Genomic DNA, 18735 nt, shown 5'->3' on the forward strand with positions numbered 1-18735 from the left:
AGATAAGTTCCAGCTTTTTAACAATTTGTTAATGGGGGACACGATACATACAATTCCATCATAATCTCATGACTTATAAGTTATTTTCCTTTTGTGGTAGACATGGTGTTTCTATTTCTAAAATAGCTATTTAATTATGCATGATAAAGACTCCGTTGATGTTTTATTAGTTTACACATGTGAATTTCCTTGATGACTAGGAACACTCATTTTGGACACTCTCACACTCCTTAGATAGATTTCTTTTGTCTCCTACTCTGTGTAGCACTCGATTTAGGATCAGGGACCTTGCTAAGTTCCAGAAACACCTGGGAATAAAGCTCATAAGGAAATCTGATAACCCCTACACTAAGAGAGAGGTTGGGATATGTCATGCCTTTTCTATGTTATGTACCCACATATAGCATGCCACCTATGCTCTCTGGGAACTTAATGACAGCATAAACAGAAGATCATGCTGCATAGTCAAGTACCTTATGCAATGCCTCCACAATAACCAAATAAAAAAGTGGTATTGTTCACTAGCCCCTCAAAGCCTACTTCCTCACCCTCAGCACCACCCCCCAGCAGTCACTTTCTTCCCCTAAGAATCCTGATGTAACATTCTAAATTATTGATAAAACCAACTAATATTTCTCATTTCCCCTTCACTAACTGTGGAGATCTGTGGCTAAAAATACCCACATCAGAGACTTCAGCCCCCAAGGCCATCTCCAACAATTCCTTTGCTTAGGATGATATATCTGGGCTGTTGTCTTTATTTCCGTATTTACTTGGAGCTATGAAAGGCTCATGAAACATCAATGGTTGCTCATTTTTATACTGTGTTTTTGATACTTTAGAGAAATAAAGAGGAAAATAGAGACTATAACTAATTGATATATTGATAGTGATATTGATAGTGTTTCAACCCAAGAAAAACATTTTGAAAAACTTGATATAGCTTGACAATTATAAACAGACATATAATTTGTATTTGTACATAATGAATAATGGGGACAGTCAATTGACTGGCTCATATACTCATTCAGTTACCTCCTTAAATGCTTTCCTGATTTAAAAAGTAACCTCCATTAGTGACACTGTCAGTTTTTTGGCTAGCTATGGCTTTGGGATTTTTAGTCTACAAGGTCAGAGGAATAGTAGTTTCATATTGCTAATGAAACCTCAGAGGTTAAATTATTATATTTATAATTAAAATCTGCATAATGTAAGCTATGTTGATATGAACTACCACATTTGTAAACTAAGGGAGACACGTGCTAACATACTAAAATATCAGTACAAAATTGACTTTAACAAACTATTGTTATTTCTTCAATTTGCACTGGGTACTTAGCAAGAACCTTTCTTAAGAAATAACAAAAAGGGCTCAGTGCAAACAATAATTCTAAAATGTATGTTTTAATCAAGCAGAAGCTACTTTATAATATTTGTACACCTCGTTCTTGGGAGTGATATGTTCAATGTGCCTTTTTATTCAACTTTTTTTTCATGGTAAGAGCATATATAGTTACTATTTTTTATTTATTTTTTTGTGGTTAAAGCCCAAATAAAATGATTAGAAAGCGATTGGATTGAGACTTTGTTTAGTTTTCTTTTGGAAAAAATGGTGCAAAAATATGAGAGGGGAGCAGTCACCAATGGAATGTGCAGACTGGTTCTACTGGTTTCCATTGTGATTTCCCCACTTTTAATTCGTTAAACCGCTTTTTTAGTTAATTTTGGTTAATTTTTTGTGATTTTTATTTCAGTTGTGACTCTCTAGTCGTTTTATGCTTACGTTTCTATGCAATAGTGTAGTACAAAATAGGTTAAACAGGAGTGATATGATTAAGGAGTTAAACTGAATATATGGCCAATTTCCCCAATGCAATCTGACTGCTATAATGGTATTGCTAATATTTGGATGTTGTGTCACTGGATTTTTGGCAATTATCCTACCTCTATGAATTATTTGCATAGCACAAAGACATCTGTGCAGCTCTAAGCTGGCCTGGCACCAGGATACATTCCTTAGCAAAACCTTCCAGCACTTTTACAGCTTATTACACAGTGAGGATTAATTTCCAAATAAGTCTTCATGCACCCCAACAGTTATAGAATTAAAGAATCCCCAGTGTGTTCTAATGGAAATTGTGATTAAACCCAGACTGTTTGGGATACTTTCATGCTGGACAGTACAAGTGATTAATGTCAACTTTTTGAAGACTTACAGCATTAACTGCTTCTACATGTTCTATATATATAAGCCAAAGAGAATGACACTCCAAGGTCGTCTTAAAAAAAAACTTGGTGTTTATATATACATCTAGGTGTCATTCTTTTTTTTTTTTTCAACTTACCTCTGCACATGAAAAAATGCTTGCCATTCCTTATGGCAAAACATAATTTTGTTTTGTTCTGTACAGTCATAATAAAATGTTTTGAACCCCCTTCCAAGTAAACTTATCTATTTACCATTGATCTAGCTCGTTGAGTGGAGATCTGTGCTACCAGGGTATAAAATCTGTTCTGTTAATGTTCCCCTGTCCAGCCTACATTGTACTATGGATTGTAACAGAATGCTTGGAAGGGAGAAAGTTCAATTCTATTCTCAGTCACTTGTTGAGGCAAGAAAAAGGGAGCAGAGAACATGAGTGCTGGGGAGAACACTCTACTACATTCTACTACCTTAGAATGTTTACTAACCTGCTCAACTAATAACAATAATTATAAAAACTAAAAAAATTTAAATTTATATTTTTCTCTTACACATCATCAATTATTACATACAATTAACACCTAGTCCCATATAACGATGTGAAAGAGAACAAAAAGATGTTTCTATACTTATCTGGATCAGTGCCATAAGGCTTCCAGCTTAAAACATACCTTACACCTTAATGTCTCTACATAGATTTTCAGGCACGAGAACAAAACTGGGTCTTGTTTAGGGTTGTTTATCTTGGAGATAGTAGCGTTACATTGTGAGCTAACAAAGGTATGCCTGGTATTTTTTAACAATCTACTGAAAATGACCTTCCCTAGAACAACTTATGGGAATTGTGGTTATGCAGAGCTGGGAACAGAAATATATTTTATTTGTCATCGCTCCAAACGATTTTTGAAAGAAGTATTCAAATAAATATATATTGTGAAATGTGTTTTTCCCTAACTCCTTGCCATGCCACAATGTTATTGTTCTCAATAACCAGGTTACCTGGCTTTATTTTGTCTGCTTTGTTCTGTTTTTGCTTTTTTAAAAAAATTTTATTGAAGAGTTTTAACACAGACAAAGACAATATTATTGTCTGCAATATGTATATTTTCTATATATATATATATATATATATATATATTATATATCATTAACTATACATATATAGTTAATGCACCCTTTCTTACTTTGATTTGATAGATCGTATCACTAATGTGGCAGATCAACACTATTACACACAGACACACATACAAATACATGCACACATACCAATATAATACCCTTAAATCTCCGAAAACATGTAACCTTGGTAATAACAGGTATTTGAAAATGCGGTTAGTCTTGTTACAAACTACAGATAGCAAAGAATAGAACCAAATATATCAATGAAATATGAATTATTATAATGTTTTGATAATAGATACTACAATTATAAGCAAACTGTATATACTCACATCAAGAATTTCCTTGTTGGCTTTAGGAGATGTGGCTTCTCTTAATTCTTTAATGGCAACAGGAATCTTTACCCCTTCTCCTTCAGGTATCCATAGTCCCTGAGTACAAAAGAACATCAGTTTAATTAGTCACACAATACAATAAATTTTATAAACTTGCGGTCTCAGCTACAGTATGGTTCTATCCCCGACAATCCCCATAATCTTGTTTTTGCGTTCTAATTAAGGTATTGGTTCTTCTAAATCCACGATGATCTTATTATAGAACTCTTATTCATAACCTATTGGTAACTGACAGCCTACAACAAAGCAAAAGCTTGATGAGCTTGTCAGAAGAACAAAGATCACTTTGTTTGTCTTAATTCTTCTAGGTTATCTGATGCTCTTGCATATACACCACCTTACACGTAATCTCTGAAGAATTATAAAAATTGAATAAGTGTGAACCACTCATAAACATGCTATTTTTAAATTGTGACTAACTACAATGAACTAAATAAATAGCAAGGTCAATATTTTTTTAATTTACTTGAATTGTACAATATATTTTTCTATGTACACTTATGCATTTGTATATAATGTTATGCACAATTAAGTCATAAATTTTTATTTTTAAATGTTTACTCCTCAGTGTCCTTGATTACTGTTTATATGTACCTTGTTCTATAACTGCCAAATTTATCTGGAAACACCTGACATTCTTAATGAAAATGTATTTAAAATGTATACTCCTTTGTTGCATATTCTTTATATATAACAATAAATCATACAGTTAAAGGAACACTATAGTCACCTAAATTACTTTAGCTAAATAAAGCAGTTTTAGTGTAGAGATCATCCCCCTGCAATTTCACTGCTCAATTCACTGTCATTTAGGAGTTAAATCACTTTGTTTCTGTTTATGCAGCCCTAGCCACACCTCCCCTGGCTATGATTGACAGAGCCTGCATGAAAAAAAACTGGTTTCACTTTTAAACAGATGTAATTTACCTTAAATAATTGTATCTCAATCTCTAAATTGAACTTTAATCACATACATGAGGCTCTTGCAGAGTCTAGCAAGCTATTAACATAGCAGGGGATAAGAAAATCTTAATTAAACAGAACTTGCAATAAAGAAAGCCTGAATAGGGCTCTCTTTACAGGAAGTGTTTCTGGAAGGCTGTGCAAGTCACATGCAGGGAGGTGTGACTAGGGTTCATAAACAAAGGGATTTAACTCCTAAATGGCAGAGGATTGAGCAGTGAGGCTACAGGGGCATGTTCTATACACCAAAACTGCTTCATTAAGCTAAAGTTGTTCAGGTGACTATAGTGTCCCTTTAACATAATTTTGAGCAGTCCACTGGAGGTTTTCTGCATAGACGCATTTCCACTCTTTATTATTAGACTATATTTCTCTGTAATTACAATATTTATGTGAACATAAGTACAACAAACATTTTAGTGTATAGTTTATTGTTTCAGTAGATTGTGGTGTTTGTGTGTATAACATGAAGTCTAATAATTTGGTGTTGAAATACCTAAACTACCATATTTAGCACAGGTGACTTTTGAAAACCACTTTTTGAATACATTTAGAATTAATTCAAGAATACACAGTCTTTGATTGTACTAAATGGCAATGCTTTATTTTGACTCTTACCTGATAAACTGTGCCAAATGCTCCAGACCCAAGAACCTTTATCTTCTTAAACTCAGTCTCTTTCAGGATTCTAAGAAGTGCCTGGTTAGGAGCTTCACCACTGGGCGTTACAGGTTCAACAAGCTATGAATAGAAAATAACAAATATGTAATTAAACAGTGAAATATTTTTTTCTTGTCTCTCTTCTAACTCTTCAGAGTCTGTGTGAGATATTTTGTAAGATATCCCTAGATTTAGGTCTATGAACTTCTCATCTGCCTCACCCGAGGTAGAAGGTAAGAGGGAACGACTGCAAAGTTATTGGCCAGGTTTAGAAGGTAATTTGGACTGATCAAATCTCTTGTTATTTAAACTTCATTTCATGTAAATATATGCTGCTTTTCTGCTTCAACTAGTGACCCTTTACCAACATTTGTGTGAGGAAGTAGGGACACACACTTTCAAATAAACTATAGTGTAAACTGTAAAGAATGCAAGCATGAAGTATGCATAAAGTAATAAAACCAGAACTGCGCCGTTGTCCCCTTCCATGACACACGCAGTCACATTTCATGCTTTCCACTGCTGAGAATAGGCTGACGTGGAATTACCTGCTCGCACAACTGGCTTGCCGCATATGGGAGACGAACCTGGCTTACCATCATTAGATGTTGGCTGAAACCGTTTGCTCACACTTTTATGGTCTTTGACTTATTCTTATTATCTCCTTGCTTTCTTTATTCCTTTTACTTTAACTAAGTATAGTGCTATCTCTGGTGCCAGTGCTCTACTTACCTGTACCTTGACCTAGCATGTCCTCAAGCATTACTAAGTACTTAGCACTCACCATGTCTCATGTTTGATGTTCTGACACTGTCATTGTCATATTTTCAGACATGTTGCCTAGCCTGATCTTACTATTTTATCATAAAATGGTGCTGTACCACTGATGTGCCACACAACTTTACACTTCTAAATTTTTATGTGTAGTATCCATGTACGGCATGCTGTTTGTATACTTGTTTTCGATTGCACTTGTACATGCTGTTGTGGAATTGCAAGGATCTCTAAGCATGACAAAAATAAAGAATTTGTAAAAAATAGAAATACAAATATCTAAAAAAAATTACCTCTCTCTCCTGAAGTAACCTGCGTAGGGTGCGTTTTCTATGGATACGATTTCTCCGAATGAAGAAGAAGGCAACTAGTCCAACGACAAGTACTCCAAGGATCCCTCCAACAACACCAGCGGCAATGGATGCAACTCTCGACCTATATAATAATAACAATAATATGATTGCTATAATAAATGTCTTCCACTCACTGCAGGAAAAATATGGTTTAGATGTTTTATTTTGCTTTTTTTTTTTTCAACTTGGTGCTTTAAGAACTAAAATATCCCGAGCCACAGATTTTTGATAAACTGAGTAGGAAACCATAGCATTCATAATAGAAAGCATCTTCATAGTAATAGTGCTAAAGATAACAAAACAAGATGTTTTAAATGTATCTGATATTGATCTATTAGATACATTGTAAGATCTATTCATATATCTATATTAAGGGTTAATTCGATATCTTTAGATGTGGAACTTGAATTTTCAAATTCTAGAAAACATTCAATATTCCAACACCTGTGCATAATATGCTGACAGTGCTATGATCTGTTATATTGTCCTTCTTACATTGTCCCTTGGAGTACTAGATTGAAGTGGTTATTCACTAAAGTGTCAGCTGTAATGAATACAAATATGAATTTAAACATTTAGGCCAATATAGCCAAACTAAAGACATAGTTTACTTGGAGAATTTTTGTTATTCAGGATGTTTTGTCTCTAAATTTTAAATTTACTTCGAATTCAACAATTCCTACTGTAGTAAATAACCTTGAAAAAAGTAACGTGTAACCTGAGAACACATTCAGTTTAAAACTTTAAACACGTCCCTCTTAATATAGCACATATCCACCAATATAATCTAGAAAGAAATGGAAACATTGGAAATATTGAATCTTGAAAAGGATCAAACTTAAATTATAAACCTTTAACAAAGAACAACAAACCAAATGAAGATAGATCCCAATGTTTATGGGTCCAAAACAATTTACAAATCTACATAGTGCTTTTTACTAAGCTTTCGAAACACTACACTTGTGTTTCTCAAGTAATGTACAGCATGGCATTGTTGAGAGAAACGCACAAAATGTATTAACCATACTGGAAATTATTATTTATTAATAACTGTTAAGCCTTTTCATGGCTTAATTTCATGATTGTTATAATAATGGTACATGTTTCGATCTTCCTTTAAATACAAAATAAGCATGCTTAAATGTACTCTGTGAAATGTCCTAAACTATTACGTAATGAATTTATTATGAATTATTTGGGAAATACATCCTGATATTTCTTAACCCAGACACAATAGAACCACTAGTAGTTTTTTAGGCTTTATACATATCATCACTTGAACAGAATTGGCTTATACCTAAAACCAGGTTCGTTATTGTTGCTTGATATGTGTTTTGTGAAGCATTGCAATGATTCATAATTAATGCTGTTCAGCTTATAAAGAACACATTAAAAAGTTCTAGAAAGTTTATTAGCTTGAAGAAACCAATAAAGATCCAACTGTATAACATGCAATAAATAATGTTGAGCTTCCCTCAAAAAGCTTCACAAGGACAATGATCAAGCTTGTAATACAACCTGGTAACTAAAACACATTTTTATTTTTATTTGCTGCATATACCACAAGTCATTAACATATACCACAACTCATTAACATTACTCATTAAGTTACATTTAAGATCACGTAATGTCCTTTTTAGTTTTTCATATACTGAAATTAGTTTGGTATTTAAAGTGGCTCTGTAACCTCAGACTTTCCTTACTTCTATTCTTTCCTCTTTCAGAAAAGTTTCTGATTTCTCTTTCTCTCTTTAAAACATAAGACAAAATAGGGACTACTTTTTCTTGCTTTTTTGTGCTTTTCCTACACATGACGATCTTGACAAGGAGGGAGTTTAAGGCAAGCTTCATTTGCTTTGTTAGCTTGACAAACTTAACAAAAGAATTGGAGCTTGTCAAGATTGTGAAATGGGAAAAAAAGGATAAATGAGTGTTTTAAAGAAAATAGATCAGAAATGAAGAAAAGAAGAACAGCTTCTGAAATTGGAAGAGGAAACAAAAACGTGTTAACAAGGTAATTTTAAGGTGACAGAACCACTTTAAAGTGTTTTATTTATTTTTTTTCTTTACAATGACTAGACCTCAAATGTTAGGATTACTTACCCAGGAGCTGGACAACCTGCAATTCCTGGCCCTTTGCATCTGTTGAAACAAAAGTAAACAGCAATTAGATGTGTTTGCTTTTTTTTAAAAATTAATAAATCAACATCCAGTCATCATATCTAATAATAACCAATAGGAAAAACGTGTTGAATAGCGTCCACAATATCATGGTGAACAAAAGTTGGGCATCTCAATCCAGGCGTTGTCCTGAAACAAGCATTGAGTATACCAGAACACAAATCTTAAGCATACAGAAAAGGTACACGATGGCCCGGAGTGCAGTTGGTTAGTTTAATAAGCTATACTCAGCTATTTAAAATGAGAATGACATACTATGCGATAAGTGATTTGATGACACAGAAAGCATTTACTCTGATAAAGCACTAGTTAGGCAAGTAGCCAGCAGGTGGCAGTGTTGTCCCGCATCAGAAAAGCTAATATCGTACTTCATATTACTTTGTAAATTCCAGTGAAAGGTACAATAATCCTTTTACTAATTTAGGATTTATAGCTGAGATAACACTATAATAATTAAAATGCATACTGATATACCAGTATGTGAAAATATATAAGCTCTATTTATTAAAGTACAAGGTACACTATAGGGACTGAAAATGTATAATATTTATTAAAGTAAGTTAGGTTTCTACTACGACAAACATATTTGTTATGAACACTAACAGAAATATAGTGATCAAATATAATTTTCTTTTTTAAGAAAACATACCACTTAGGACAATGGAACAAATTATAATATGGTCTTCTTTGGTTTATCAGATTTATAGTTATTGCCAAATTCTTGTTCTTATTATTATTATGTTTGTTGAGCCACATGACATAGTTAATGTTCCCAGACTCCACACATTACCAGAAGGAATCATTACTATTCTATATTGCCTCAAAGATGTATCATTGACTGCATTCACCATTACAAAGTGTGGTCATTTTTAATATTAATAAAGACATAAATTAAGAGCAAGTGCCGCATGCCATCCAGAAACATTTTCTCTGAATTTGTTATGACAAATACCGACTTTTATAAATAACTTCATATGTGCTTTTTAACACAATTCTGATATAGTTAAATGCATGATCAAATTTACCCCAAACTTCTGCTTTTTTGTTTTTCAGACACTGCACATGTTTTTGCGCTCTGGGATTTAAATTATAGGATCTATCTTATATTAGATGAGCTTAGTTCAGCATAAATAACGTACTTCCCTATTCTGAACAGAGTTCCTTTCTCATCGCTACCAGAGCTGTCAACTTGCTCAGAAGAGGAGGGATAACTTAAACGAGGAGGTATAATTATGCAAATCCCTAACGACTAGCTAATTTGGTGTATTTCACTGATAAGACAGAGATAAACTGTTGGATTGACTATGTAAACGTAGTAACAAAAGTTAATTAAATATAATGTACAGTAAAATGATACTTTTTATGGGGAACTGACGTGTATGTCAAACACAGAATGCTGCAAGAACAGTTACAATATCTCACAAAAGTGAGTACACCCCTCACATTTTTGTAAATATTTTATCATATCTTTTCATGTGACAACACTGAAGAAATTACACTCTGCTACAATGTAAAGTAGTAAGTGTACAGCCTGTATAACGTGCACGTGCACTCAACTTCTTTGGTCGACCATGGCGAGGCCTGTTCTGAGTGGAACCTGTCCTGTGAAACCGCTGTATGGTCTTGCCCACCATGCTGAACTCAGTTTTAGGGTCTTTGCATTCTTATTATAGCCTACGCCATCTTTATGTGGAGCAACGATTTTTTTTTTCATATCCTCCAGAGAACTCCAGAGAGTTCTTTGCCATAAGGTGCCATGTTAAACTTCCAGTGACCAGTATGAGAGAGTGCGAGAGCGATAACACCAAATTTAACACACCTGCTCCCCATTCACACCTAAGACCTTGTAACACTAACGAGTCACATGACACCGGGGAGGAAAAAATGGCTAATTGGGCCCAATTTGGACATTTCCACTTAGGGGTGTACTCACTTGTTGCCAACGGTTTACACATTAATGGCTGTGTGTTGTTATTTTGAGGGGGCAGCACATTTACACTGTTACACAGGCTGTACACTTACTACTTTACATGGAGTGACATTTCTTCAGTGTTGTCACATGAAAAGATATAATAAAATATTTACAAAAATGTGAGGGGTGTACTCACTTTTGTGAGATACTGTATATAAAGTTCCTGTGTCTCTGACATGGGAAATGGAGCTGACGTAAGCTCCTCCTTTTGTCAAAGAAAGTCAAGTGTAGGAAAAATACATAAGACAAAGTAGTCTCTACTTTTTCTTATGTTTATAGAAAACTAGATCAAGAGTAAAGAAAATAAGAACAGATTCTGACAGAGGAAGAGAGGAGGAAGCAATAGGATAAAGGTAAGTACGGCACGACAGTGCCACTTTAATGGTGTACATGTCGAACCAAAAAGCAAATCAGTTAATGAAGGCTGCCTATTTGTAAAGTGCTGTGGAACAAGTGCAAAAGTACAATTATGCGTTTGAATAATATATTTATGTACTTATCTTCTCAAAAATAGGACACTATAGGGAAAAAAACAACGCAGAAATCTAAAAGGCAATCTGGTTGTCTAAACTGTGGAAACAACAGAACAATAACTACTAGGACAGAGGTTGACTTGTCTGACTTGACACTAGCAATCTCAAATAGCAACCGCCTGATGAGAGATGTGTCCTTAGCTTCCAGGAATTAAACATAGACGTTAATGACCCTTTACATTCCTAGATACTGTGTTTGGTGGATCTAATATCAATTCTTGAAAACATCCTGTGCAAGATAACACATGTTAGACATAATCAACATCTGCTTTCTCATACCATTTTACCACTGAAAATCAGTGTAGGTCATGGTCATGCTATCAACTAATACAGCCGCATCACTTTTCCAGGACTGCAATTCTGAATAAAAATGTCATGACCCAAAAAAATCTATTCCAAGTATTCTTTCACTTCCTGATTAATGAATAGGTAATGCCAAGTACTGATATGACAAACCGCTATCAGTAAATTTGAGGAAGTGCGAATGCCAAATTGCAAATAAAACCAAAGAACGTCAGTTCTGTTTTGAGCTTTTAATCTGTTTTGCTCAGCATGGTAAAGTTACAGATTTATTGTTTCATTGATAATCTTGATTTGTAAGCCTTTGATTGAGAGTATTATTTTTCTCTATAAATGTCATTTCTTGGTAACTGTCATCATATTCGCCCACATCAATACTGCCAAGAGAAAACTAGCAGGGGATGTCCTGGATAGAGGAACACAAGAGAAATATAGCAGTGGCAAGGATATTAAGGCAATCTGCTCACCTTAATCCTGAGTTATTACATGTTACACCGGAGATGATACTTACTCAATATAGTGTGGTTATTGCAGCTATATACTGGGACACATTTACCAGAATGTAGTAGAAAATGTGCTTAGACACACACAGAGGTCATGTGGTCTAGACTCCAGGATAAGAGATGATTGGCCAGTGGTTGTGTCCAATCATTATCCAGAGTAGGTACTGAGACTGGGTCAAATTCCAAGTGTAACACAATTTGACATGCCAATAAATCGTTAACTCAAGTTTACTAATTAACTCTTTATAAAGATCCTGCCCTAACTGAATGACAACTTGAATAAGCCACATTAGGTTTGCTATGGTCATGTCTTCTAGGTAGAGTTTGGCTCCAAAAATCAACCATCATTTTTTCCCATGCTTTGCTATGGTAAAAGTCACCATAAACCAAAATCAGTTGGTTAAGGTACTTTACTGAATTAAACCTACTTTACAATGAATAAATAATACACAAGTGTGATGCTAATAGCACTTACCCCATTTTGCATTCAGAGTGGCACAGCTGGCATACACCTGCTTCATCAGCATATTTCCAGATCAATGTATCATTTTCTCCAGGGATACCAGCTGGACAGGTTCGCACACAGTATGGACCATCATTATAATGGGCACATTTCGTACAGGTATCTGGACCCTGCAAAAAAAAAAAATCAATTTAGGAATGTGTCAGGTGAGGGCACAGTTCTGCCTCTGTTTGTTAAGATGAATGTTGGTTACATTTCTAATAACATTAGGAAGATGGAATTTATTTTTAAAATATAATGTATTTGCACAATGTACCAATGTAGTTTTTGAGACCGGTGGCAGAACTAATGTAGAGGGAGCCCAGGTGCAAGAATTTGTTTGGGACCCCCTATCGCAACACAGTACGTTTCCAAGTTAGTTTTACGAATTGGGAGTCACTAATTGGCTGAGAGCATCAGCTGACCGCTTTCAGCCAATCAGCGGCATCCCTGAAAACTGTCGCCTGGGAGGAGTTGAGATCGGTCCTAGATGTTCACTTTGCGGTTAAACCATTTGAGAACGGTTTAACCACTTGTGGTAAATGTGCGTCTGGGGGCCTCCGGCACCATAATATCTTCATTTAGATGACGTTGTTATGTTGCCTGGAGTGTTCCTTTGAATTTCCAAGCATATTTCCTAATAACACTTGCAGTAGCAAGCATTTAAAGGGTAAACTCATTAGTTTTTTATGACCTTTCCACTGGGGGAAAAAAGAGACACGTTGGCAAGATTAGGACTAGGTAGGGAGAGTGGAAAAAATGGGCCACGACTTTCACTAATAATATTTATACATACTCAGACTATCCCAATATAGTCTAACTAATTCAATAAAGAAAGATATCTAGTACTAATAAAAAGGTGCTTTACATTACACACATAACCGCATTAAACAAATGTAACCAATGAAACAATACCAGTGGCCTTATGTTGTACTGAATGTTAAAGAGTAACTCTCACTTCTCTAGACTTTATAGCCCTGAATAAAACATCAAAAATCACTTACAAATACCTTTTTCATGGGATGTTCCCTTTTTATTTAAATGTATATAAAAAAGTAAACGCATTACTTTCTGCCACCTATTGGCAAAATAAAGAGGTGTGAATAAAAAACGTTTCATTTTTAATTTTCATTCACAATAACCTATCCCTTAAAGGAACACTATAGTCACCTAAATTACTTTAGCTAAATAAAGCAGTTTTAGTGTATAGATCATTCCCCATGCAATTTCACTGCTCAATTCACTGTCATTTAGGAGTTCAATCACTTTGTTTCTGTTTATGCAGCCCTAGCCACACCTCCCCTGGCTATGATTGACAGAGCCTGCATGAAGAAAAAAATGGTTTCACTTTCAAACAGATGTAATTTACCTTAAATAATTGTATCTCAATCTCTAAATTGAACTTTAATCACATACAGGAGGCTCTTGCAGGGTCTAGCAAGCTATTAACATAGCAGGGGATAAGAAAATCTTAATTAAACAGAACTTGCAATAAAGAAAGCCTAAATAGGGCTCTCTTTACAGGAAGTGTTTATGGAAGGCTGTTCAAGTCACATGAAGAGAGGTGTGACTAGGGTTCATAAACAAAGGGATTTAACTCCTAAATGGCAGAGGATTGAGCAGTGAGGCTGCAGGGGCATGTTCTATACACGAAAACTGCTTCATTACGCTAAAGTTGTTCAGGTGACTATAGTGTCCCTTTAACCCCTTAAGGACACAGGACATGTCTGACACGTCATGATTCCCTTTTATTCCAGAAGTTTGGTCCTTAAGGGGTTAAATATTGGGATAAGTAAATCTAATGTGAAAATGTTTGTAAAGCAACAGCTCCCCTTTAAAAAAAAAAAAACAAACAAACAACTGTAACTGCATTTTGTTTAGCAATACACTGTTTCCTGATACAATATTATGGGAGCTGTGTCTATGCAACTTCCAGTTCTCCAGCTGTTGCCGAAATAAATTGTAAGCCCAGACGCTTTGTAAATGACCTTTCTCTTAGTTAAAGTTATGCACGGAGTTTCAGAACAAATTCATGTTTACATATGAAATACTGTTTGAATAATGTGCTGAGAATACTGCACTGCATTTTATTCCTATTTTATCTTTAAATTATATAGATATTATTCTATTGTGTGCACTAGTACTGAGAGTTCCTGGCTGATTATGCAAAGTTTTAAAAGAATACAGTATTGGAATATAATGAATGTTTATATTTAACTAACAGTATATTGGAATGAAAAGCTTTCGGGAGTTTCTTGTTTTATTAATCCTAACAATTTCACAAAGTGAGTTGATCTTGGCAAAGGGAGTAAGTCCTAAAAGCTAGCTGTTTCGAAATATTATTTAGTATAATTTTTATTGTTATTTATTTCTAGGCTGTCAACAAATTCTGCAAAGGTTCATATGTTTAGGGAAGGGTAGTAACAAAACTTTGTTCGTGGTTTGTATGCTATCTGAAACCCTGCTGATAATCCTGCAATCTACTTCTCCTCCATAAAAATATTACTAGATACTATCCATCCATCTCTCTATGCTTGGCTCTACCATAATGCAACATAGCCCGCAGTAGTGGGAGGGTGCAACATCATGAGACTCAAAACACTCATTTGCAATCTTGTCTCTAATTTCTACCAGCAGCTGCTACTCCTTAAAGGACCACTCTAGTGCCAGGAAAGCATACTCGTTTTCCTGACACTAGAGTGCCCTGAGGGTGCCCCCACCCTCAGGGACCCCCTCCCGCCCGGCTCTGGAAAGGGGAAAAGGGGTAAAACTTACCTTTTTCCAGCGCTGGGCGGGGAGCTCTCCTCCTCCTCTCCGCCTCCGTTCCTCCCCGTCGGCTGAATGCGCACGCGCGGCAAGAGCTGCGAGCGCATTCAGCCGGTCACATAGGAAAGCATTCATAATGCTTTCCTATGGACGCTTGCGTGCTCTCACTGTGATTTTCACAGTGAGAATCACGCAAGCGCCTCTAGCGGCTGTCAGTGAGACAGCCACTAGAGGATTAGGGGGAAGGCTTAACGAATTGATAAACATAGCAGTTTCTCTGAAACTGCTATGTTTATAAAACAATTAGTTAACCCTAGCTGGACCTGGCACCCAGACCACTTCATTAAGCTGAAGTGGTCTGGGTGCCTAGAGTGGTCCTTTAAGTATATCTGTCTGTATTTGTACCGAGTACCTGCCAGCTGCCAATTAGCGACAAGGAGTTACGAGACAGATACTAAGTAGTGGCTAATGGCTCCCATTATTCTCTTTGGGAGCTGCTTCCTATACTGAGTGGCCTCCAGTCCTGTCGCTCCTCATTACCAGCTGCCGTTAACCTATGAAACTGAAAAATAGCCTACTGCAAGGGTAGGCAACCTTCGGCACACTAGGTATTGTGGACTACATCTGCCATAATGCTCTTAGAGCCATAATACTGGCAGAACATCATGAGAGATGTAGTCCAAACATTTGTGGGGACGAAGGTTGCCTACCTCTGGCCTATAGTCTAGTGCAAAGAAGTTAACAAAAGCTAATTCCTTATAAATCCCATAGTGGAGAGTGGAGAGGAAGGGGTGAAGAGTGTGAACTTTGAAGAGGGAGTAAATATGCCTCTTCTCCTGTGTAGCTAAAAATCCTTGCATCGGCCCTGCATCCAGTGGTGTATCTTGGTTTTGTGCTGCCCTAGGCAGGACAAAACTCAGACCCCCCCCCGCGCGCGCGCGCCACCCCCACCCAACCCTTCCCCCCTGCCCCACCTTCTAAATACACACACATTCACTGACAGATACGCATACACTAGCTAACAGACACACACAGTCAGACACACACACACTAACAAACACACACAGTCGTACACACACACACTAACAAACACACACAGTCGGACACACACACACTAACAAACACACACAGTCGGACACACACACACTAACAAACACACACAGTCGGACACACACACACACACACACACTAACAGACACACACTGTCGGACACACACTAACAAACACACACAGTCGGACACACACACACTAACAGACACACACAGTGAGACACACACACTAACAAACACACACAGTGAGACACACACACTAACAAACACACACAGTCGGACACACACACACTAAGACACACACACTAACAGACACACACTGTCGGACACACACAGTCGGACACACACAGTCAGACACACACAGTCAGACAGACACACACACACTAACAGACACACACAGTCAGACAGACACACACACACTAAAAGACACACACACACTGACACACACACACACACACTAACACACACTAACAGACACACACACTGACACACACACACACTAACAGACACACACACACACACTAACAGACACACACAGTCAGAGACACACACAGTCAGAGACACACACACACACACACACACACACTAACAGACACACACAGTCAGAGACACACACACACTCACATTAACATTTTTTTTTTAATTTACTCCCCCCCCCTTACCTTTGGGAATGCTGGGGGTGGGGGGGTTCTCCCATTCCCTGGTGGTCCAGTGGCTGCAGGGCGGCACTGGCGGGCAGGCTGGGCGGCCGGCGAGGGAGCTCTTCCCCTGAGCTCTCTGCTCAGCTCCCAGTCTCACTCTGCGGGCGGCGCGCGAGGGAGCTGAGCAGAGAGCTCAGGGGAAGAGCTCCTTCGCCGGCCGCCCAGCAACCAGCAACCAGCCCAGCATGTCTGTTAGCCGCAAGGCTAACAAGACATTTGCCTTGGGCATTTGGGGGCGGCGTTTTTTGCCGCCCCCTGGAAAATGCCGCCCAAGGCAAATGCCTTGTTTGCCTCGCGGCTAATACGCCCCTGCCTGCATCCATCCATATATCCATCCATCCATCATCCATCATAGGCATATGTGTGTGTACATAATTTTAATTAGATGTAAATGACAAAAAAAGTAACATCAGCTGAACTCATTGTGAACTCAGCTGTGCTGCTGGAGCATGCAGACCTATGCTTTAGCAACTGTACCTTTATTAAGATTGACATTGGGGTTGTAGAAGGGACGTATACATGCTAGAGATCTGAGTCCCGTTTGTGTCATTTAACCATATTGTGGTAAACCATGATCATTAAGAAGTCATATTTATGCAATATTACCAGTCATTACATACAACAAATCACATATGCACTGTGTCAACATGAAGACATTACGGTTCATTTTTAAAGTGAGCAGATGTTAAAAGTGGTCAAATCAATATTCTTGTAGACTATACCAGTCTATAAGAATATTTATTGTACCAATATTATCGGTTATGGAGTAACAACATGTACCAATGGATGCTAAAAATCACTTTGTGAATGTAAAATGTAATCATGGTATTAAGATTGTAGCTTCTTCTATTTGTCAGCACAGCACAGGTTAATTTTGTTGACTGTGGTCCAACAGGCTGTGGTGTAGATAATACTTGGGACATCTGGTGTTTAAAATATATCCAGATGTTTGTCTTCAGAATTACGTTCTAGCCCTGTACTTGTGTGTTGTATCTGTTGCAATAAGTAATCCTTTCCAGTCACTGGTCTGATTTAATACTTCCCAGTTAGGGTGTCAGTGCCTTATCAATTTACTGGAAGATATATATATATATATGATAAGCAGTGTGGATCTACACCATAACTTAAATATACTCTTTCGATGTGATATGAAAGGCAAATGGTATGCCATTTTTGTGGATATCTTATGCTAATCATTTTGTTTTGAAACTCATTTGTCACACTTGATGACAGTAGTGCAAGTTTTTGGTCTTGGCAAATAACATGGCAGCCATGGCAACCCACGTAGCTTCCATGGGTTATTCTGTCTCAAGATGGACTCTAATCGTATGATTTCCAATTATAACAGTTTAAATGAACAGCTAAAAAAGGATAAAAAAGAAAAAAACAATCTTACAGATTACTGCATGCCCACCATTGATTCGTTAAATGTTGTGTTCTTTTTTTTTTTTTGCAAAGAGAAGTCAAATATAGAAAGAGTAGAATTTTGTCAAAACTCATATCATGCGGACTAAAATTAAATATATTTGGTACAGTAGGAAAAAAAACATGGTGGGAAAAAGTTGTCACACCAAGACATTTTACATTAATTATAATACATTTATTTTCTAAAAGAAATCCATGTTTTTAATTTTTTTTTTATAAAAGCTGAATTATATGTTTTATCTGGGACGTGACTGAATCAAAGTTGTAGTATTCTCATACATATTGATCAACCTACTTTGCCTGCTTTCCCAGAACTCTCTGGGGAAGCAGATATTT

At 36.6% G+C, this 18735-nt stretch overlaps 1 protein-coding gene across 1 annotated transcript in view; it reads right to left on the reverse strand.

The window, feature by feature from the left end:
• The window catches only part of EGFR (epidermal growth factor receptor), a 207418-nt gene that overhangs the window by 13070 nt on the left and 175613 nt on the right, over positions 1-18735 (reverse strand). The window contains exons 15-19 of the mRNA XM_063452118.1: positions 12432-12589; positions 8571-8609; positions 6408-6549; positions 5299-5421; positions 3655-3753 (exon numbers count right to left, since the gene is read on the reverse strand). Of these exons, the coding sequence (XP_063308188.1) occupies positions 3655-3753; positions 5299-5421; positions 6408-6549; positions 8571-8609; positions 12432-12589 (561 nt within the window). The remainder of the gene's footprint in view (positions 1-3654; positions 3754-5298; positions 5422-6407; positions 6550-8570; positions 8610-12431; positions 12590-18735) is intronic.

This window comes from Pelobates fuscus, chromosome 4 (genome assembly GCF_036172605.1).
Source record: "Pelobates fuscus isolate aPelFus1 chromosome 4, aPelFus1.pri, whole genome shotgun sequence".
In the NCBI taxonomy this organism is placed as follows: Eukaryota; Metazoa; Chordata; class Amphibia; order Anura; family Pelobatidae; genus Pelobates; species Pelobates fuscus.